Source organism: Astatotilapia calliptera, chromosome 20, assembly GCF_900246225.1.
Source record: "Astatotilapia calliptera chromosome 20, fAstCal1.2, whole genome shotgun sequence".
In the NCBI taxonomy this organism is placed as follows: domain Eukaryota; kingdom Metazoa; phylum Chordata; class Actinopteri; order Cichliformes; family Cichlidae; genus Astatotilapia; species Astatotilapia calliptera.
The window spans coordinates 1,863,649-1,886,197 of record NC_039321.1 but is presented as its reverse complement, the minus strand read 5'-3'; the positions used below and the strand labels follow the sequence as shown (position 1 = coordinate 1,886,197).

The 22,549-nt window shown below is 44.2% G+C and overlaps 1 protein-coding gene across 1 annotated transcript in view; it reads right to left on the bottom strand.

Moving 5' to 3' along the window:
- Positions 1 to 22,549, bottom strand: part of LOC113013210 (IQ motif and SEC7 domain-containing protein 2-like) — a 177,160-nt gene that overhangs the window by 8,047 nt on the left and 146,564 nt on the right. Inside the window, exons 6-17 of the mRNA XM_026153931.1 lie at positions 22,446 to 22,549; positions 22,248 to 22,343; positions 19,840 to 20,438; positions 17,768 to 18,679; positions 15,915 to 16,073; positions 15,001 to 15,123; positions 14,742 to 14,908; positions 13,958 to 14,097; positions 12,366 to 12,491; positions 10,398 to 10,497; positions 3,852 to 4,013; positions 2,213 to 2,440 (exon numbers count right to left, since the gene is read on the bottom strand). The exon at positions 22,446 to 22,549 is cut by the window's right edge and continues 70 nt beyond it. Of these exons, the coding sequence (XP_026009716.1) occupies positions 2,213 to 2,440; positions 3,852 to 4,013; positions 10,398 to 10,497; positions 12,366 to 12,491; positions 13,958 to 14,097; positions 14,742 to 14,908; positions 15,001 to 15,123; positions 15,915 to 16,073; positions 17,768 to 18,679; positions 19,840 to 20,438; positions 22,248 to 22,343; positions 22,446 to 22,549 (2,916 nt within the window). The remainder of the gene's footprint in view (positions 1 to 2,212; positions 2,441 to 3,851; positions 4,014 to 10,397; positions 10,498 to 12,365; positions 12,492 to 13,957; positions 14,098 to 14,741; positions 14,909 to 15,000; positions 15,124 to 15,914; positions 16,074 to 17,767; positions 18,680 to 19,839; positions 20,439 to 22,247; positions 22,344 to 22,445) is intronic.

The window sequence follows — 22,549 nt, the reverse complement described above, 5'->3', positions numbered from 1 at the left end:
AGCTGGAACAAATTACCCTTGCTATCTTTACCATCGAAAGAGCTGATGCCAGCACTCCTCCAGCCGATGTGGGTATAACCATCTAGTGTGTCCTGCATGACCTGGAAGACCTGGCCTCTGCATGTGCACTCTTAATGGGTGGGATATATGCACTGAATCTCAGTTAACCTTAAGACTGAAAGCTTTCTTTGAAGTACTTCAGAAGCTCTTCCTTCATCTGTATGTCAGCAGACTCTTGACCAAGGTACAGATGCTCAAGAATACACTGAATGAATAAGCCAACCTTTAATTTGGATGATGAATGTTCTGTCAGATGGACAGAAGTTTTTCGGAGGCTGAATGGGAATAAAATGGTAATTTGTAAATGACAGATAACGGGAAAATTACATTTAAGAGAAATTTAGAACATTTTGAAAAGTTTGTAAACTACTACAATTTTAGAGATTTTACTGTTGTGGGGGGCTAGTAAGAGACAATCAAAAGTATTGAGATTTAAAGGATTTAATTGAGAGATGATACTGCACCAGAAATGTTGAAGGGTGGTGTGTATATTAGCGTTCAAGGCATATTGTTATGAGGTGGAAATATGTTCATATTCAGTTTGTGTTACATTGTGTGCATTGTAAAGGTAATTGCAATACATACTAAAAATAAGGGTAAGTTAGGAGGTTGATCTGATATCCTCGTGTTGGTGTTGTTCCCAGATCATCATACTAAATGTTGTTCCAGGATCAACATTGCAAGTGACCAATCAGAATGTTGTGACGTCATACTTTTGCAACTTCGGGAAAAACCGGCGTAAAACAAAAAACTGTACTTAAGCTGCGAGAAACCGCCTCTGTCCGCCGATCAACTGACCCTGACCCTGACCGTAACCCTTTAATAAACAGTAAGCAGAATTGATATTGTCCTTGCAACACTGGAATTTCATAAATGCACGAATGGCTTGGCGCGCAAAAGAATAACGTCACAACAATGTGATTGGTCACTTGCAATGTTGAACCTGGAACAACATTTTCATGATGGTCTGGGAACAACACCAACACGAGGATATCAGATCATCCAAGTTGGGAATGCAGGATGAATGTATATTTTGTGGACTTTTAAAGACGAACAATTGTTTCCATGTTAAAATGTTTACATCTGAAGTTTTTTGCCCAAACACTGGTAAAATAAATGTTGACAGTGGCAAGTGTTAAATGGTTACTGCTGTGCTGTTGCAAAAAAACTGAACGCTGACAAGCTGTTTTATTGTTAGACCATAATCTTGGCATGTTTTGTTAAAGTTTTATTTGGGATGTTGATGTAATTTTCTTTGATTGCTAATATCAGTGGACTATTTTTTATTATTATTATTATTATTATTATTATTATTATTGTTGTTGTTGTTGTTACATAAATTTTTTTTAAATTGTGGCTGTTGAGGTGGACACTTCACTTTGCATTGTTAAAGGAAAGCACTTCATTGGCATTGTGTTACTGGACTGACCCTAAGCAATCATTGCAAATAGCAACTTTGCTATCCATTTTAGACACTAAGAGAAAAAAACACTCACAGACCTTACTAGCATCACATGTGCATAACTCAAGTGTCATCTTATCAATGTGTTATATGGTCTTCAATGTTTTTTTTCTTCTATTTCTGGCAGATACAGACATTTAATTTAAAATCTTGATGTTGCATCTGTCTACATACTGTTAATTACTAACCCTAATGAGCTGTTGTGTTTTATTTTGGACTGGGTTTACACAAATGCTCACTGAATGTGTTGGCAATAAAAGAAATTTAAAAAAATAAGTTGGATGTACTTAATTCATTTGTGTGGAACCTGTTGACAAAATAGATTTATGTAAAACTAATTAATAAAGCACAAGGTGGCTGAAAATATAATATTTGAATTAATCTAACTTAAATTTAACATTTTACTGCCACAAATAAGAAATGTGTTGAAGTAACTAAACTATCTAACCTGAAAATATATCATCTATGTTCATACAACATAACTTGATTTAGTTAGTCTTAAATATGTCTTGTTAATCTTAAGTAGTTTTTTTTTAAATTAGATGAACTAAAGATTTTTGCTTTAAACTAACATAATTCAATTTTGTGGAACCTGTTGACAAAATTTTAATTAAAGTCAACGTTTCATTTTTTTGAGTGCATCTGTAACATGTGAACAAGGTGAGCCTCGCATCGTACACCTGTCCTCACCTGTCTCTGAGAGGTCTCTGAGCGACGAGCTGAGTGCCGTGCGCTTGAGTCCGTCCACTGTTGCGTACGTGTCGTCGAGGCTCGGCCTTCCCAGGGTACCGTTCACCACCTCACTCTTTAAGGTTCCTCCACCGCTGTTTGCCCCGCCTCCTTGAGTGCCCATGCCTCCCGGTCCTCCCCCTGTCAACACGCCAGGACGCATGACGCCTTTCTGCTTCTCGAGCTCAGCTGAAAGGAAAAAAGAAAATCAGGAAAGCTGTCATTAACGACAACTCGCTGGATCGCTGTTCACTGCAGATTTGGAATCTACTGCTGGTGAAGTCAGGCGTGGAAGCTTGAAAGGCAACACATGCAGGCTAAACAATGCATTTATAACACTGAAATATTTGAATTTGCACATAAATAACTGAATTATAAGGCTGGAGCCACAGTGTCAGCAGTAAATTTCACCCATCTATTTTCTGCCCCTTATCTTGGGGTGTGGGCAGGCCTAAGCAGAGATGCTCTCCCTGTCAGACACCAGAGTGCTCTCAGCTGGACATGCCTGACACCCCTCACCTAGGACGCGTGGAGGAGGAATTCGATGTGTAGAAGGAGCAGCTCTTTCCTAAATAGCCGAGCTCCTCACACTGCCTCTAATTAAGAACCCAGAAGTACGCCACTCATATTCTTCTGCTCACTAGCCGCAGCTTGAGTCCACAGACGAAGGTCTGAATGTAGATCGATCGGTAAACCGATAGCTCAGCTACCTCTTCACCACAACAGGCAGGTACAGCATCGCTGCAGACACCACACCAATCAATTTGTCAATTTCCTGCTCCCTTCCTCTCTCAGTAGTGAACAAGATTGAGATACTTGAGCTCTTCCTCATCCTGGGGGAGCAACTCATTCCTTGGTTGCTGAAACCAGCAGCAAAAGAACTTCAGAAACCCCAAGGACGGTCCACGCTGATACTGGGAGGTGTTGTACTCGCAGACATATGGATGCTAAAATGCTAAGATGAGTTGACAGATATAATTGTTTGGCTGTTAATATATGTGAGCAGCCTGCCAAAGTGAAGTCTGTGTGTGGGAAGTTCTTCATGTACCGTGACTGCTGGCAACCGGCCTGAACTCTAATGGTATAACAATTGATGTATTATTAGCTGCAGTGAGCACAAATCCAGAAGAGAAAAGAAATGAGAAAACAGATTCTGAAAATAGTCTTCCTCCAACGGCACACCCTGTCCTAAGCCCCGCCCACAGTGCATACTCCAAATCAGCTCATGTGAAACCCCGCTCTCCAGACTCAAAGCTCTACTGGAACTCCTCCGCTGTGTATGAAAACACCTGTGATTGGCCAAGGTTTGTCTAAAGCCTGTGAGCAGAGCCCAGACGAGGTGCAGAAAAATGGTTATTTAAAAAAAAAAAAAAAAAAATTGTCCAATGAAGCGACTTTAATTAAATAGTTATTTGTACCTGTGCAGCAGACACGCTCAGAGTAAAGTATCTGGTTCTGTCCCTGTAACGATCACCGCTAACAGCTACAACCACGTCCACCACAACCTTTGTGTCCACTGCTGGTTTCAGTACTGCTTTGTGTAATTATCCTTCATTTAAGGTCCCACTGAGCCTCCCACTGCTGTGACAGGAACACTTACACTCCACCCTGTACTTCTCCATTTCCTGGACCTCTGCGATGCTCTCTCGGAGGTCAGAGGTGAAGCGTGCCCGGTCCTGCTGGCTCGGAGCGTTGAAGACGATCAGAACCTTCCTCTCTCCTCCGGGGTTCGCGGACGTCAGCCGGATACCGTGAGGATAATCTGAGTGAAACACAACACAAAGACATTCAACCTCATTAGTCCTCTGATCTCTGGAGGGTTGGGGGTTAGAAAGATGATTGTTGATTAACTTGAACTATAATAGTTTCCTAAAAAGTAAAAGGACCCCCAAATTTTGCAAACACCAGCCACTAGATGATTGTTAGCATTTGGCGCACCTGTCAGCAACATCCGGTTAGATTTGCGTCATGCTAGTGTACCTCAAATGGTCTCAAAGTATTTAAAGAGGACATTTTGCCACGCCCTCTATTTTCGCTCTCCTCCTTTATGTTTGATTACATGATTGGTGGTGCGTACCCTGGAGCTGGGACGGAGTGCCACCAGCTGCAGCTGTTTCAGCCCAGCTCACCAGCACAATGTCATCTCTGCATCAGCAGTCAGTCCTGGTTCGGCCGTCTGTTGTTATCTCTGCTCCTGAGAATTCTGTTTAATCGCTCATGTTTCCCTTTGTCTGCACTTCTTTTGGTTCACCCACCTCCAGTTTCCAGACCTGCTTTGTCCTTTCGATGCTCTTCCCTGCTTCATTCTAACCCGAGCCCCAGCTTTGGTCTCAGTCTCAGGCTCTCACTTACAAATCCAAGCCTAACTCCCAGTTTTCCACCCTCCATTTCTAGCTCCTTGGTATTTTCTCTGCTAAGCTAACACCAGCCCAGCTCCTCACAGGCTCTTTGTCAGCTTCCTTGCCGTGTCTAATAAACTGTCAGTAACCTGTTTGGGGTTCAGACTGCCTCTTTGTCACGTTTTTTTGTGATATTTTTTTTCTGGTGTTGATAAATGGTCAAAATATGTAAAAGAGAGAGTGATTCAAATGAAAAAGAAAATACCTGCAACTCAAATCTGAAGTGATGATCGTGGAGGCAAGAAAGACGCTGCTGCACGCCCGCGTGCTTCAGGGGGAGCAGAGTGTCTTTTCTTGTTTTTTTGGATGTGGATATTTTTTGGAGACACAGTGGAGAGGCAGGTTACATGGCCTGCTGTGAACAGAACTCAGTGGCTGCAGTATAACATAAATAAGGTTTCCCTGCAGAGCTGAGAATAGGAATATAACTCTGATGAAGAGCACAGTAACGCTCCCTGAAAGAGGAGTTCATAGTGGGAGTCTAATCTAAGGGACATCCAGAAGGATGGATCCATTCAATTTTTTTAAAGGGCTCGTTTTGCACTGATTTCCTTCCCTCAAATCCTTCCTCACATCTCCAAGCTCTGCAAATCAAACAGATGTAATGTACGCCTCAACGTGTATGGATGGAAAGCCGGAGGCAGACATGCATTAAAAGGAGGAGCTGGGGTGGAGGTGGGTTCCAAAGTGGCTTGCAGATGTGCAGCAACTGTATGCATTAAAGCGCGTTTTATGTTGTATTGTTTTATCTGCTTGGATTGACAGTTGTACAGACCCTTTGTTCAGTAATGAAACTGAAGTAATTTAACAGCCTGTACTTTGAAAATAATGAATTGGTATTTGGAGCAATCTGTGTTATTTCAATTTCATCAGAAAACAGTGTGCTGATCTCTGAGCCTCACCCCTCCTCACGGGCGGCATTAATCTGATTGAGAAAATAAGATTTGTGTACACGCACACACAAACCTTCCTACCTGCCTCCCACGCGACGTGCGCACACACAAACACACGCACCCACGCGGCTGATGCATGACTGTGCTGATGAATCACATGGGACAATCTGTCCTGGTCTCAGTCATCAGCGCCCAAGACCCATTTAGCTCCAACTGGAGAACCAGAACTGTCAGCAACAAAAAGCACCAAGTGAACGAGCTCTGAGGCGACACTGGAACAACCGACATTTACGTGACACAATGTAATGTGATGCAATCCAGTTAAATACAGTGTAAGGAACAGAAGACAGCTCAAAATATTATCATCTCTGTCTCACGAAACCTACAGCCAACAGTCTTCTGCCAGGTGAGAGCAGAAGAGATGAGAAAGCCGAGCATTGAGAATGCGGCTAAACCTGTGACTCTGCAGAGGTTGTTTCAGAGTTAATGTGAGTGTGTGGAGCAGGCTTCATCCATGTGTGCCGGCACAGTCTCAGAGATAATCTTATGGCTCCCTACAGGTATGTAATGTCCCTGTTAGGTAAGCCACGAGTTTGTGGGCGGCTCTGCTACATAATAAACAACCTCTTTCTGAATTTGGGAGCTGAACTCTCTCTCTGAGCGAGGCTTCCTGTTAACAGGTGCTCAGGCAGATCTGAAACGCCAACAGCTCCAATCTGCTGCATGCAACTGAGAGCCAATTCATCTCTGAAGAAGTAGAGTCTTGGAAAACATGCACACTTGTGTCAGGAATGACAGGAGATTGCATAATCGTGAGCTGTGCAGAGGCGCAGTCTGATTTTACCCAAGCAACACAGGAGGATTTCTATTATATCAGGAATGCTCCCGAGAGCGAATGAAGCTCTGTGGAGCTGTGGGATACACAATGGCATTCTGGGGGGGGGTAATCTTTTTTTTCTTCTGATGACGTCATGGCAACAGCCACGGTAAAGCCTCCATGATGTGAGGCATACAGCCTCCTCAGAGCATCACCTTCAACCACCACCAGCAGCTGCTTCTTATACACAAATGTTTCTGCTGTGGTTTCACAGACACTCCCACTGTCTCGTTAGATTTTTTATTTTTAACAAGGTACAACAGCCGTCTCCTTTTGTAAATCCTTAATGGACCAATCGGTATGCATTAGCATGAGTTATCTTCTAATGCTGCTGAGGAAGGACTGCTCAGTGACATTTGACAGACTGGATAGTTAAAGCTTACATGTTATGGACCTCATTTATTTTAGCGTCTTTGAGCAAATGTGATGCTGGGGTATGAAATTAAAGTACACTAATATTTTGTTTATTTAGATGTTGCATGAAATTGCTAGGCAGGTTAACTATACCGGTTGGTGGTACTGTGGTAATGTTTAGTAATGCACTCTGTGGGACTGGTGCAGAGCAGCTGTGGTGTTCATGGTCAGTGACATGAACACCACAGCTGACAGCACAAAGTTCAATTAAATTTAAGATGTTGATGCTTACCCTAATCAAAACAAATAGACGCCTCAAGGTGCTTCATATTGTATGTAAAGACCCAACATTAGCACAGAGAAAACCCCAGCAATCAGATGAGCAAGCACTTGATGACAATAGAAAGGAAAAACTCCCTTTTGACAGGAAGAAACCTTTGGCAGCCATCTGTGACAGTTGGGGGTGATGGAGGAAAACGGGACAAAACAGAGTGGAATAAAAGCCACGAGAGTCTGTGTAATATCTGTTTGGATGTTGCTGAAATCAGTTGGTTAGATGCCCTTTGAAGAGTACTTTACTCTTTTCCTTTTGTACTCTGATTACAGTTCAGCATCTGTACTTTTTCTCATGTAGTTCAGTAAAAAAGTTGAATCAGTACTTCAACCTTCATCAGAATATTTGTCAGGACAAGTACCTGCACTTTTATATGAGTGTTTATTTTGGCCACCTCTGTCAAACAGGGTTAATGTCGTAAAGTGGCACATTTTAATCCAAACAATCTTTTCTTGACCAAATCGAGTGTTTTTTACTGTCTAATCATAACTACTGACTGAAAGCAGAAATAAGAGACTGACCACAGTGGTTTAGCTGTTATGGCTGTGATTTATGTTACAGTGTTCTCTGTAAAACAGGACTACTGTCCCTCAGACCAATACTGTAGCAGCCTGTACGACAGAGAGAGTCACCAAAGGATGCTCGGTGTGCAGCTGGACACCTCTGGGGCTGAATACATCCAAACACTGTAAAATATCCAACCTTATACAAAGAAAGAAAGAAAGACATTTAAAGCCTGACACAAAAAGCTGTGAGGTGGGTTACTTTTTATAACTCGGATATCTGGTTACTGGAGTTATGGGTGCAGCAGCTTACACTGACAGACTTCCTCACTGTCATGAACCTTTCCGTCCATCTTCGTGCAGTTGGTCTCCTCTGGAAAATAGTTTAATGTAGTTTTCTTACAAATAATACGGCTTACAGTGTCACCTATTAGCTCGTTTACTGTTTGCACACTTTTAATTCGAAGATGAAAACTGCCGGCTCCAACAATAAATAAATAAATAAACAACACGGCAGGTAGCAAAATGCTAGCACTGGGGATTCAAAATGTTCAAAAAGTGTGAGACACATGGTTGATTCCATAATCTGAGGACATCAGGAAACCCCAGTGCACGCGCGAGAGACACGGTGTGGATTTGTGCCCTTTTAACTGCACCCAGCAGTGGTGGTGGTGTAGGCACTTCTAGGTGCTTCTACATCACTTAGCTGTTAAGATCCATCTAATGGCTTCAAATGAGACTTTAGTTTTGTGTCAGCTGAGATTTTGTGGGAGGTTCTGCATCGTTTCACGTACATATTTATACATACAGGCTCTTTGAGAGAAAGGGGTGGGTATGTAATTTCAGAGCCGAACTCTCTCTCTGAGTGAGAGATCCTGTTAACAGGCGCTCAGGCAGATTTGAAACACCTCCAACTCCAATCTGCTGCGTGGAGCTGAGAGCCAATTCATCTCTGCTGAAGAAGCAGAGGCTTGGAAACCACACACGCCCACACACACAAACAAACATAACTCTATAGGACTGTGTTAACGTTGTTATTGAAAAATGTTTTGAGAAACGTTGTCAAGCAGCCTCGTTTTCAGGTTGACAGACGTATATTTAGGAAATCCTGTGATGTGCTTCCACCGTTCCTTTCAAACACGGCTTGTGTTGTTGGTGCTGTGCTGACTGACGGTGTCTGTCTTTTAAAGAAACGGCTGGCAGATCATTGTAATTGGAAAAGGAAGTAAAATAATCTTTTGCCAAGTGATTATTAACAGATTGTTGAGAATATTTCCAACTAGGACAGAACCTCCAATTTTTGTTTTTTATATGAAATCCAAGAGAAAGTGTCCTGCTCGTACCAAACGAAGGCACGTGACGTGAAAAACACAGCCTGTCGTGTAAATGTTGGTCAAGCTTTTACAAAGGAGCTGCAGTTTTAATTATTAACCCACTGAATGCATAAGAAATAAGAACATGTTCTTTTGTGTTTTGACTGCCATATCTAAGCCATTATTAACTTTCAGGTAAGTTAATGTATTTAATGTTTCCCCTTTTTCGACTCGCTGACATGTATAATATGTATTACCCACCTGACGGCTGTGTCTGGATGTTTTATGGCACCAAACTGCAAAAACTCACCTTCACAAGTCCAAAGGATGAGAGAGATGTAACCTAAAGACGGCATTTGTGGCTGGTTGGTTCAACACTTGTGAAATGCCCCAACAGACACCAGATGTATTGTGATAATGTTAAAGACGGATCCTGATGAATTCCCGTGACTCCGACATTTGGGACGGTTTTTATTTGAAGCATCGCAGACATGCTGAGTGACACAGGCACCTCGCAGGGTGACGTCTCGTCTCCTTAAACCCTCCTTGTGGATATGCTGTTACCAGATCGCTACACGTAGCTACGCTGCAGCTTTCCGTCCCCTCAGACTGTACACACAGCAGCTGTACAGCCCTTGAGTACTAACTCTGCATCTGTTAAACCTCTGTGAACCTCCTTTACATTCTGCCATGAGTACAGCGATAACACAATGACAACCTGCAGCCGTGTAGCCTCGTCCGTTAGCATGGACGGAGAGTCTGACATTATGATCAAAGAAATCAAGAAAGCTTCATTTTGAACTCAGCTGGTATTTTACTGTAGCTGATACCTCCAATATAAGGAAATGGAGGCACATTAGTTTAGACTTTCCACATTTTTTAACGTTTTCAGTTCCCATATTCATAACTTTTATTTTTATTTCTTAAAACATGAAGTTAACTAGGAGGTATTTGCTTACTGAAGCAACTAACACTTTCTCCATTTCCCCTGCAATCAGCGATACCAAATTACGTAGGACGTTCTTGGAAAGAGACCTGCAATTATGTGAAAAGCTGCCACAAAATTAGCAGGAAGTTGCAGGACTTGTAAATTAAACCGTTGTAATTCTACAGAGATTCAGCATGTTCAGATTCAGAGTTTCTCATAAAGAACAAAGTATTTGAGTAGCTCGACAACAGCAGCATCTTTTTCAGTGGGATGTCAAAAATATGCTTGGAAATATCCTTAAATCGAGCAAAGCCCTGAGAAGTGAGCTGGCAAATCCATACAGACAACACGTGTGCAGCAATCAGGGTATTCATATATTTACAGCACCATGTGTTTCATGCATGTGTGACTGTTTTCAGTGCGCCTGCTGACTGCTGGGTAAAAATAGAGTCAAGCAAGTACAAAAAAGAAAAGGAGACATAGAGACCAAAACGAGAGAGGCGGAGGAAGATGGATGAGAGGAGGCAGCAGAGAGCAGTACTTACAGGTGTTTTGGAAAGTGTGGACCTGCATGTCGACCAGAGGAAACGATTGTCTGAAGCTGTACGTCACAGAGGTCTTCTTCTTTTGGAAGATCTTTGTCACCTGAGGAGGAGGAATTAAAATAAGGGAAAAGAAGGTAAAGAAGTCCTGCGTGAAAATACACACAAACACCAAAACACCGACAGGTACTGTGTCGAAAACAAGCAGATGTGCATCTGTAAAAAAGTTTAAAAAAGAAACAAGTGAAAAGAGAATATAATTAAAATCTCTCCGTGGGAAGCTCCTGGTGACTGCAGACACAAAACACTGTCTTCCCTCAGAGAGTTCAAACCATAACCAGCGAGTGAAGACTAAACGAATCAGCGAGTGGAGAAAAACGAAGGTCAAAGGTCGAAATCTAAACCAAGCTCTCCCAGCTGATAAACCTGGGGCCTGTCTCAATGTGCGTACTTGTGTTCTCGTGTACTCGTGATACGGCATCAGTCGGAGACCAAGTACTGTTCCAATTCGAAGTACGCATCAAGCCGAGAACGCGAAAAAGTCCCGGATGTGTTCTCCGCCCGTTTTATCGAGCATGCATCGGTGGTGACTTGTGTGGACTTAGTACAGCTAAATATCCCAGAATGCATTTCGTCCAAAACTCAAACGCGGCAATGGCGGACGAGCGGGGCTAAAAACGTTTAAATATTACTCTTTCTGGGTCACAAAATAAACTTTTAAGTTATTTTCAAGCGTGTAAACTTCAAATATCTGCTCGATTTATCAAGATATCATATATTTCCAAACGCGCTCCGATGTTTTCGGAGACATCCGTGACCCGCCAGCTCCATAGCAGACAGCGAGGTCGAGGATCACTAGAGCCGGCGAGAACAGCGGACTCCCGGCACATTGTTTCCAACCCCCCCCCCCCCCCCCGCGGTCTTTTCGCTACTCAGGTTAAACAAACCCCAGCAGCTGTCTATTGTATTGAGTGTCCACTACAATAAAAATAAAAGCGTTCTAACATCTCACCTGCTTGTTTTTATTAAGACATACATGTACACTATTTTTATTAATAGAGATTTCACTGCTGAGGTTAAACATGATATATAAGTCACGATTAAATCGGGCTGTGATTAAAGTTCAGCTTCATAACATATTACTCACAGTTAAATTAAGAGGGGACGGCAGTAAAAACTCCGGACCTGTGACATCATCAAGTACGCTGGTCTTCCAATTGTCCGTGCTCGCGTTCTCGGCAAGTCCGGACTCGCGTACTTGAGAATTGAGAAAGGGCCCTGGACTTCTTACTGATTTTGCTTCAGCTACTAAATCTTAGCAGCACTGCCTAAAAACATAACAGCAAAAATCAAGCAGCATCTGACCAGAAAACTGAGAATTTGAGCCAAATACTGAGCGTGTCCTTAGCTGCAGTTTGGTCTCCACTCTCTCCAGTTCAGCTGCACTCGCTCACTCGACTCTAAACTCTGCAGTTTGCTGCTGAGCAGGTTGTTGAAGCATGCACGACGAAAACAGCGGAGAAAACCAGAAACGTAAAGTCTCAGTGGAGAAACATGAGACCCGATGGGTAAAACTCGCTGACAAATCCTGGTTTTTTTGGTCTTTTCTCGTAAAGTCGCGCTGTCAGACTTCCTGACATTTCTGGAGCACTGCTTAAACATGAGCAGGGCATTATGGGATAAAATGGTGCTCCAGTGATGCAAAAATCCTTTTATCTCACATGTGAGTGAATCTTAAGGTTGTGCAAGAATCGGTGGTCACACTGGTCCTTAAATGGTGCAATAACCAAACACACACTCTGCAAAGTCACACTAAATGACTCTGTTTTCCACTAAATCCACAGCTGACGGACCAGAAGCGCAATGCAAACTGAAACCTAACCTTGGTTTAGATTTAAGTGAGTTGTTCTGGTGACTTTATATCCCTGTGAGAAGCAAAAGCACATGTCACACACAGAGTGCATCGTTTACCATAAGCAGGTCGTTGAACAGGAAGACTTCTCTCTGGTGGACGCCGCTCCTCTGAGCTCTGTTTGGATCGGGAACCTCGAACAGCTGACAGCAGCACACCAACCTGCGATGAGGCAGCGACAGCACCTGCAACACACACACAGACAGACACACACTTCTGTGACCTGCCCTGTATCAAAAGGTTATTATGTACTAAAAAAGAGGCAGGGATAAAAAAAGAGCATAATTGTAGTTAAATGCAATGATTTATGTTAAAGCATGTCGGATTTTTGATCTCTGAAATGTGACTGAATGAGTGTGTGAGCAGATTTATGTCCCTGCAACATAAAATCAACTATATTCTCGTGCATAACACAGATAACATTCCTGACACTGATGTGGGACCTGCAGAGTCACATTGTCAGTGGACTGAGTGATAACTCAAGACTACGGATGGTGGAACATACACAGTTTTATCCTGTCACTTAAAAAGTCATTATTGATGCCACTTTAGTTATTTATAGCTATGGTGTTGTAATGATAACAGTAATTACATCTAATTACATTAAAGTATCAAGCTGAAACTGATACTGAAATCCTACAGCGATGAAATCCATGAAACCTGTTCAAACACATGCAAAGGATCCATCCATCCATCCATCCACCCGTCCATCCATCCATCCATCCATCCATCCATCCATCCATCCATCCACCCACCCACCCGTCCATCCATCCATCCATCCGTCCATCCATCCATCCATCCATCCATCCATCCACCCACCCACCCACCCGTCCACCCACCCACCCGTCCATCCGTCCATCCATCCATCCATCCATCCGTCCATCCGTCCGTCCATCCATCCATCCGTCCATCCATCCACCCGTCTATCCGTCCATCCATCCATCCATCCATCCATCCATCCATCCATCCATCCATCCGTCCATCCATCTCTACCGATTGTAAAGCACTTTGGTCAGTTCTGTTTTCAAATGTGCTATACAAATAAATTTTGAATTTGAATCCATCCATCCATGTGATTTAAAAGACTGAATAGACTCGGCGGTACGAACATGAACAGGGAGGTTATTCCAGGTGCTACGGTTGCAAAGGCCCGGTCACCTCTCGACTTCAGTCGAGACCTGGGTTGAGCTAGGAGCATCTGATTGGACGATCTTTGTGCTCTATTGTGATTGTACAAGTGGAGGAGTTCGGAAAGATAGCTGGGCGCTAAATTATTTAGAATATTAAAAGTGAACAAAAGAATTTTAAAATCGATACGATATTTAACAGGGAGCCAGTGTAAGTTGGCTAAAATTGGAGTGATGTGTTCATAGATTCTTGTACCTGTCAAGAGACGCGCAGCTGCATTCTGAACTACCTGAAGCCGGTAAAGAGACGAGTGTTGGAGGCCCAAGTAGAGGGAGTTACAGTAGTCCAGTCTGGATGTGATAAATGCGTGGATTTGGACTTTGGCTAAATCAAAAGCTTTGCTGTTGCTATAAAGTTAAGTTATAAATAAAAACCCATCATGATGCTATTTTTAAAAGCATCCACCTGGAACCTTTGTGCAGTGTAACAGATATTTTCATCTCGGGGTGTAAGAGCGTCTTACGGGTTTCTTGCCGACCACCATCCTCTCCACCGCCTGGACCTGGGACACGTGGTCATCGTTTGTCCTAAGCTCCCACTTCTGGATTCTTCCATAGATCGCCACCAGCAGGTCCCGGGGAATGTCTTGACCATTATCGACACCTGTTGGGATCACAGGTAAGAGTTTGACATGTATCTTTTGTGCAGGCACAATGTTTACTCCTGTTTTATCATCCGGTGCTTCCTTTCCTCAGTTCATCCACATGGCTGGCTGCTGTCTGCGACTGTGATCTCAGTGACTGTCTGTGCCATGCTTAGTCAGATTTGTTCCAGCTGTCGTCAGACAAAAATGTGTCATTCTCTAAAAATCTGACGTTAAGCGTTTTGGCTAAATTGATGAGTCACAGACAGAAACAGCACAAACACCAGCAAAGTTTCACTCTTAGCTTCAGAGCACACTGCAGTGCTGCACCGAGCGTTTCATTCTGGATCTCATCAGTTAAATGACATGAGAATGAACAGCAAACTGCTGTGTTGTTTTAGCCACATGCTAACGGTTAAATAATGCTTCAAGCGGATAAAAAATCCTTTAACATGGAGCGGACATTGTCCACACCAGGAGGAGGTCAAGAGGTTTCAGCCTCTTTCCTAAACTGTAGTTTTACCATTTATTTGTTGCAGGTTTATGAGGTTTTACATGACGACAGCCTGCAGCATTTCTGCTGCTCTCAGACTCAAACACTGATTTTAACATTTTACAGCCCTGCATCGTTTCAGACTGATTATGGGGGCGCTGCTATACGGACCACGCAGGTTCTTGATGAAGTCCTCGAGCTTCATCTTCCTCTCCGGCTTCACGTTGGGGCTGTACATGTCTGTGTTGAGGAGGATGATGGCAAAGGCCAGGATAAAGATGGTGTCTGGATTCTGGAACTGCCGGATCAGCACCGGGTTACAAACGCAGTATCGCTGACTGCAGAGCGAGAGAAAGGGGAGCATCACAAACTGCACAGACGACTCAGCTCTTTGATATTTGATCAAACCCTCCGCGACGCCGTTTAATACCTGAAGGCCTCTACCAGCCGCTCCACCCGCTGGGCTTCACCCTGAACTTTGATCTGAGCTTGGAACTTCCTCAGAGCGTCGTCCAGATCCATCCCTGAGAAATCCATCTCATCCAGGACACAGCTAAAGAAAGAGACAGAAAAAGCTGATCATTATCCACAAACGCATTCCTTAAGCCTCGTCTTCACCTACTCCTGACAGCTCAGAGGCCTGTGAAGCAGGAGTCGGGGTTTAATGTGGTCCCTTCAGGTTTAAGGCTGTGTTTCAATACTATGAAGGTAGTTAATGATTCTCTGAGGTACATCACCGCTCATACCGCCTTACCTGGTGCAGAGCATGGTATGTTTAAGATAAGATATGAAACCACTGCCTATTGACCCACCAGTTCTCTGGAAAACAGTGTCAGCATTTCCAGAAGATCCCCCCGAGGTAGCAGGATGTCCTGAAGAGTTAGAGGTTATCTAAAGTCGTCTTTCTCAGTAAATATCAATAAAAAATACAAATCCGTGCATGGATGAATTTATTGGATGGGATGATATGATTCAACACAGTGATGTATTACAGGCTTTGTTCATGTTCTCAGTCATTTCTCTCAGACTGTGAGAGCTGCAGCTGAAACGATCTGTAAAAGCAGACTTAAGTCACTGGATACTTTAATTACAGTCAGATCTTTCTGTGCTGTTAATGATAAACACATTCACTGCCAGCTTTCCTCCCTGGCTTTAGATAGACTGCAGCTTTCTTTCTGCTTCACCACCCTGTGAAGGTATGTCTTTCAGCCCAGTCAAAGCTAAACTTTCACTGTTTTCAATAATTATCGCTCAGTTAGGACAAGCCTACCTTGTAACCACATAAACGCAGACACCTGTCCACAGTAAAACATTCACTGAAAGGACTTTAACATTTGCACTCACTCAAGGACGTCTTTGTTGAACTGCTGCCGGCTTCCCAGAAATTCTCCAATCATCTGCCTGCTGAGACCCTTTCTCTCCAGAATGAAGCGAGCAATGCCAACAGGAGTGTCAGACACAAAACCTCTTTCTATCAGGTACTGGATCCCCTTCTCTGGTTTCCTGTAGACCAGAGGAAACACGGCCTCTTAAGTTGTTTGCTCTGGGACTGAAATTCTTTTTATTGGTTGTCTTGTTTTTATTGGTTGCTCCGTTCTACGCTGCTGAGAAGTCTAATATTTTGGCTTTTTAAAATTCTGATACATAAAAAAAACTCCTCTAAACTTAGAAACTTAATTTCAGTAAAACATTCAGAGAGTCCAGAGAATTCTCTGTACACATGGGACCAGGTTAAAAACCAACACTGGATGGCAGTGCTCTCTTCAGCCCCTCCACACGATCTAACATTTAAAGCTAACATCTAACTTGTTATCAACAACAGTACGGGTAACTTAAACGTCTATGAAGGCATCATTAATGCTGAATGAAACATTCTAACAACACGACTCACGAACTTCCTCAGAGCGTCGTCCAGACACTCTGAGGAAGTTCCAAGCTCACTATGTGTTAACAGACCTCTCTGCATTGAATCATATCTGTTATTAACCTCTGTCTCTCTTCGACAGCATGTCTTTATCCTGTCCTCCTTCTCTCACCCCAACCAATCCCAGCAGATGGCCCCGCCCCTCCCTGAGCCTGGTTCTGCTGGAGGTTTCTTCCTGTTAAAAGGGAGTTTTTCCTTCCCACTGTCGCCAAAGTGCTGCTCATAGGGGGTCATATGATTGTTGGGTTTTTCTCTGTATCTATTATTGTAGGATCTACTGTACAATATAAAGCGCCTTGAGGCGACTGTTATTGTGATTTGGAGCTGTAGAAATAAAATTAAATTGAATGACACTGCTGCTAACAGTGTGGGTGCTTATCTCTCCACCCCCCTGCTCAGAAATAAGGACACAACCAAGAAGGCTCTGAACTGGCAGTATTATTGGAACAAGTCTGCCAGAGATCAGTAATATCTTCCCCACTCGCTGTCTGAGGAGGGTGCACAGTATCCTGCGGGACCAACATCACCCTGCGTGCCACCTTTTCCATCTGCTGCCCTCAGGGAGAAGGTACAGGTCTATACAGGCCAGAACATCCAGACTGGCCAACAGCCTGTATCCACAGGCTGTGAGGCTCCTGAACTCTCTGCCCCCCTCTCACGGACAATAACCATATCCAACTTCTTAATAGCAATGAACTGGTCTGCATTGGTGCATCATATCTTTATTCTCTTCCCCCTCCTGCCCCCCCCCTCTTTCTTAAATAGATAACTATCATATCTGATATCATATCTCACAGTACAATAATATTGAATGGGTTGCATTGTTGTATTTTGTCATGTTTCTCAGGTCTTTGTCTGAATTTCTACGAACATTATTGCTAAGGATTGTCTTATTGCATTGGAGTCACACTGGGTTAAATATGTACACTTGGGTTTTAAGGGGTATTTATTATTTTCTTCTTTTTTTTGGGTTGTATGGAAGCCCCAAACGCAATTTCATTGTTCTTGACAATGACAATAAATAAATACTAAATACTAACTGTTGTCAGACGAAGAAGAGATGGTCTGACACTAAGCAGCCCTGATTGCACACTGGGGCTGGGTTACATATGTTGTTCTGTTTGCTGCAGTATGAGCAGACAGTTTCCTCCATGTTGTACTTTTGTGTCTGACATCAGGTGTTACTGATCTGACTTATGCCTGGATTCTTTGAACTCACAGGAGGCCGATTATTGCTCTGAGTCTTCAGGATTATGTTTGCAGACGTTCTTACTTGTTGAATAAGTTGAGTCCAATGCGGTACTGCCGCCGCTGCACCACGTCGTTGTTGAACGCAGGTGAGTCCCAGCTATGACGGCTCTCCCTTTGATAGGTCTGCTTTCCCAGCGCAGCTCCTCCGATTGGCTCCCGGAGGCTGTCGCGGGACGAGGAGCCGGAGCTGCAGTTGTTGACCGTTGTGTCATCGTTGGAGTTGGTGGTGGTGGAGTTGACGCTCTCGTTGTCTCCATCAGAGCAGAGCAGGTGGTGGTGGTGGAGGTGGGGGTGGTGAGCGTGGTGCTGCTGCGCCTCCATGCTTTGGAGCGCAGAGGAGGACGAGGACAGCGGCGAGGGCGTCAGCGGTGGCAGGGGGGAGAGAGGTGTGAGGGGCGGTACGGGAGATGGCAGCGGAGAAGAAGGGGGTTCGGGGTAAGCGTGAGGGAGATGGTGGTGTTGATGGTGCAGGTGGTGGTAGTGGTGCTGGGCGAAGTGGTGAGCGTGCTGCATGTAAGGGCTGCCGCCGTGTCCGTGGTGCATGTGCATCATGTGATGCTGGGTGTACTGAGGGTGGTGGTCGAGGATGGTGGGGAGGTGGGGGATGGGTGAAGGGTGAGGGTGGGGGTGCTGGAGTGGGTGAGGGAGCGGGTGCGAGGGCAGGGTGCGGGCCGAAGGCATCGGCAGGGGGACGTTGGAGGGGCTGCGAGTCTGTCCCTGCGCCGTGGCGACCGAGCGGCCGTTGGGTTTGTGTTTGATGGTTCCCTGCGGAGATTCGGCTTCGCTGCTTCCTCCGCCTCCTCCTCCTCGCTCATCTTCTCCGCTTTCACCTTCCACTCCTCCCCCCCTCCTATCCCTCTCCCCACTTCCTCCCCGCTCGACTCCTGACGGCTCCTGTTCGTACACCAGGCGTCCGATAGACCCTCGCTCTGACCTGAAGATGGGAACGATACAATGAATTATGACTGCACATCTTCTAGTCACCTGATTCTAATGGAGCAAAGCGGTAATCATACTGACGGAGGATTGTAAGGATGTGGAATGGAAAAATACAGGCTGTTATATAAAGTAAAACTAGAGGTTGAGCCTATAAACATATGAGTAAAATCACTACATTAGAAACACAGCAGGGTTCAGGCACTTTAATAAAGTCTCACTTTCATTTAGACCTCCTTTAAAAGGTGAACGTAGCTTCCAGGCTTGACGGTGAAGTAGAGCTGGGCGATAGAACGAGAACGATATGTATTGCGAAATAACTTTTTCTCGATAGAAAAATTAAACTATTGCGATAGGCCTCACCGCTCTTGTTCTCTTAAAAAACATAAAAAAGAACAGCCAATCCAAATTAAGTAGCGCAGAGCCGAACCAATCCCAGCTGCAGCGTCACATCACGTGACTTGTTACGTACAGCACAAGTGCCAAGCCGCACATGTGTATTTGTTTGGGAAGCCGCCGTGCCGCCCGGGTAATGGAGGAAATGAGTGTTCCGACCAGAGAAAAATCAACCGAGAGCGTGACCGAAGAGAAAACAGATGATTTATTTTATTTTTAGAATTAATAATTGCCTTTTGTGTAGTTTGCAATATTTGCCTTTATTTATCTGAAAAAGTCTCATGTTCCTTAAGTACATCTACCCTGTTGAACTTATTATGGGAAATAAATATTTAAATCAAAACAAGCTGCTGATTATTTCACATTTTACTTGTGAGCAACGGCACATTTAAATCTTACAAATATAGTTATTTGGCTGATATCGTGATATAAATCGTTATCGCCTGAAATGAAAAAAACATATCGTGATAAACAATCTCATATCGCCCAGCTCTACACTGAATCATTCATTAAAGTTCCTGCAGTGTTTCTAAGGGTCAACAGTGACGAGCTGGAAGCTCATCTTTTAAATATGGACTTCATGTGTTCATGTGAAGTATTGACTAATTTCAAACGTCTTGCAGGAATTTTGTGTTTTGACCGTGCATGCGGCCTTGTCCTACAGCGCCCCCTGGTGAGGACGCTCGCGTCTGCGTCTGTTTTCATGCAGATTCTGAACGAGTTCATCCAGAAAGTGAAACGAGACGTTTAAGTGCTGCTGACCTGTCGCTCATGTCCACTGAGCTGTCGCTGGGCGGTTCGATGGTCAGGACGGGGAGATGTCCTCCTCCTCCACCCCTGCCTCTGTACTCGCCCCGACACTCTGTGCAGGGGGTGCTGCTCCTCCGGCTCGTGTTGCTGCCTCCCTCCGTCTCCCTGCTGTCTTCTCTCCCCCCTGCACTTCCTCCTCCCCCTCCTCCCCAGTACTCTGTATCAGAGCTGGAGGCGGGACGGGACAGCGGCGAGGAGGGGAGGCAGCCTTCATCCATGTACAGGGTGACATCACTGAAGGAGGTAGCGGTGCTGTCCTCATGCATGGAGGCACCTCCTCCTGCCCCCGCCCTCCCCCCTCCTCCCCCCGTCCGGCCCGCAGCACGTCGGGAAGATGTCGTGCTGTTGCGCCACGCACACTGTCTGTAGTCTTCCTCCTCGTCTTCCTCCTCGTCCTCTTCCCCTTCTTCCTCCTCCTCTTCTTCCTCCTCATCGCCCTCCTCTTCGTCCTCATCATCGTCCTCCTCTCCATCTCCTCCCGCTTCCTGTGAGTCTTCACGGCCGGACTGGCAGGTGAGGGAGTCGTCCATGGAGTCTGCCAAGGACTTAACCTGCAGTGCACGAACGTAACGTCACGACACAGAAAATACAGAGAAAATATAAAGAGAAAAAATATCCCGAGCTGACGATGAGAAGGTCAGAAGAAGAAAATCGCTGCACAACTCCTGTCAGGAGAAAGACGGCTGTGGAAATCTGCACTCATGTTTCTTTCTGTTTGTTTGACCTTTGCTGAGAGACGGCCAAGAATCTGCCGCAGGATGGGAAGAGACTCCCGGGGATCCGCTCTAATCACTTCTGATTCATTTTCATTTAGCTTCAGGAAACTCTGGGACATCCAGCACTTTATAACAGATATACAAGATATCATCTGAGTTAGGCTGACTTCTTTGTTAGTTTTTAATATAATATACATCTGTGTGTGTCATTTGCATAAAAAAGGATAAAATCATGTTTGCAAATGACATGAGTACTCGGAGGCACAAAAATGGAAGATGAGTCAGGAAAGGGGCAAAAACAGAAAATCGTTTCTGGTTAGGAAAGGATTAAAACGATTACTTTTCTGCTTATCAGGAAAAGAATGACTCCACCAATCCTCACACTGAGTGCCTCGCCTACGCGGATATTTATTTGTTCGGTTTTAGGCTCAAGGTAACAGTTCCTGCACAATCCTGCGGGCTTTTAATTTGAAACATCTACGCATACAAATATGTTAAGGTCTGCCTATTAGCATTTTCTAAAACTTTGAAACACATCTCCTGTCTCAGAGGACGGAGATTCCTCAGCATCCATTGGCCCCAATCAATGAACATTTACTTCCAAACCTGCACTTCAGTGACTGTTTCAGTGTTAATTGCTGCCCTGACAGCTGGGACAGCAGCTGCTAACAGTCCTGTAGTTGAAAGCTTGTTTGTGGGGCTCCACAGGGATCCTTGTCTGGGCCAATTCATTTTCCAATAATCGCGACTCTTTTAAGACCATCCAGCATTTAGCAGAGATTTTCTCCCTTTTAAACTCAGAATATTCAAACACTTCTAGAGGTTAACTGCTGAAAATAAAGCTTCCCCCAGATTCCTATTGTATTTACTGGCAACCTCTGATTTAGTAGCTTTATAAACCAAACTGAGCAGTTTTGTTTCAGCTTTGGAGAATCTCAAAGACTCAAAGACTTTAATAATCTAGATAGTATTATGTGTGAACTAAAAAATGTACAGATTATGACAAAATGAGTTTATTTTCATTGATCAGCAGCAAGTCTGAGATTACTTTTGAAACTTTACATATTACTTTTAAAAGGTCGGATGGTCCTGAGCTATAACTCAAAAGGTCTGCTTTTGAGGACTTAAAAAGAAGCAACTGGACTTCTTTAGGTTCATGAAGGTGTTTTACTCGATAAACTTCACCAAGCAGACACACCTATGGCATCAATTTCAAAATCCTACGTCACCTCGTTGTCAAGTTATTTCATTCACAAGATTTTCAGAAGATTTGACCTCTGAACTCAGGTAGGCCAAGGTTACTTAGATCTGAACTCGTCTAAGAGTTTTAGTAGCTACACCTATGGCATCAATTTGAAGATTCTAAGTTGCCTCGTTTTACGTTGCAGCCCCCCCCGCTCTGTCCACGCAGCCCCCGCCCATCCATCCACCCATCCTTGCAGCTTGGTGGGGTAATAACAATACCCCCACATCCTTTTTTGCCTGAGGAATAATAATTACTATGTATCAACAAACTCTTTTATGAATGAATTATAATTATATTCCTTTATTGTAATAATGCTGTGCACGTTTTGCACATGTGTACTTCAGACCGTGTTCTTTAAACATTTTTCATGACTGTTGAAGATGCTCAAACATCTCTACCTGCTTAGAGAAGGAGTCGTCCACATCTCCGGCGTCCTCTGAGCCCTGCTGACCTGGCGGTCCCTGACCCTGTGGTTGACGCTCATCAAATGAGTACTGCAGCCACCGAAGAAACAACGCATCATTAGAACAAACCGAGCAGAACCTGGTGTGTTTCATTATGTGCTTTTTTACAAGTGTGTGTGAGAGTGTGTGTACCTGCATCCTCATGTTGGACAGGATGATGCGGCGGGTCATCCTGCTCTCTGAGGCGGAGCTGCGAAGCCTCTCAAAGTTCTTGTTCATGCGATACTGCCTGAACG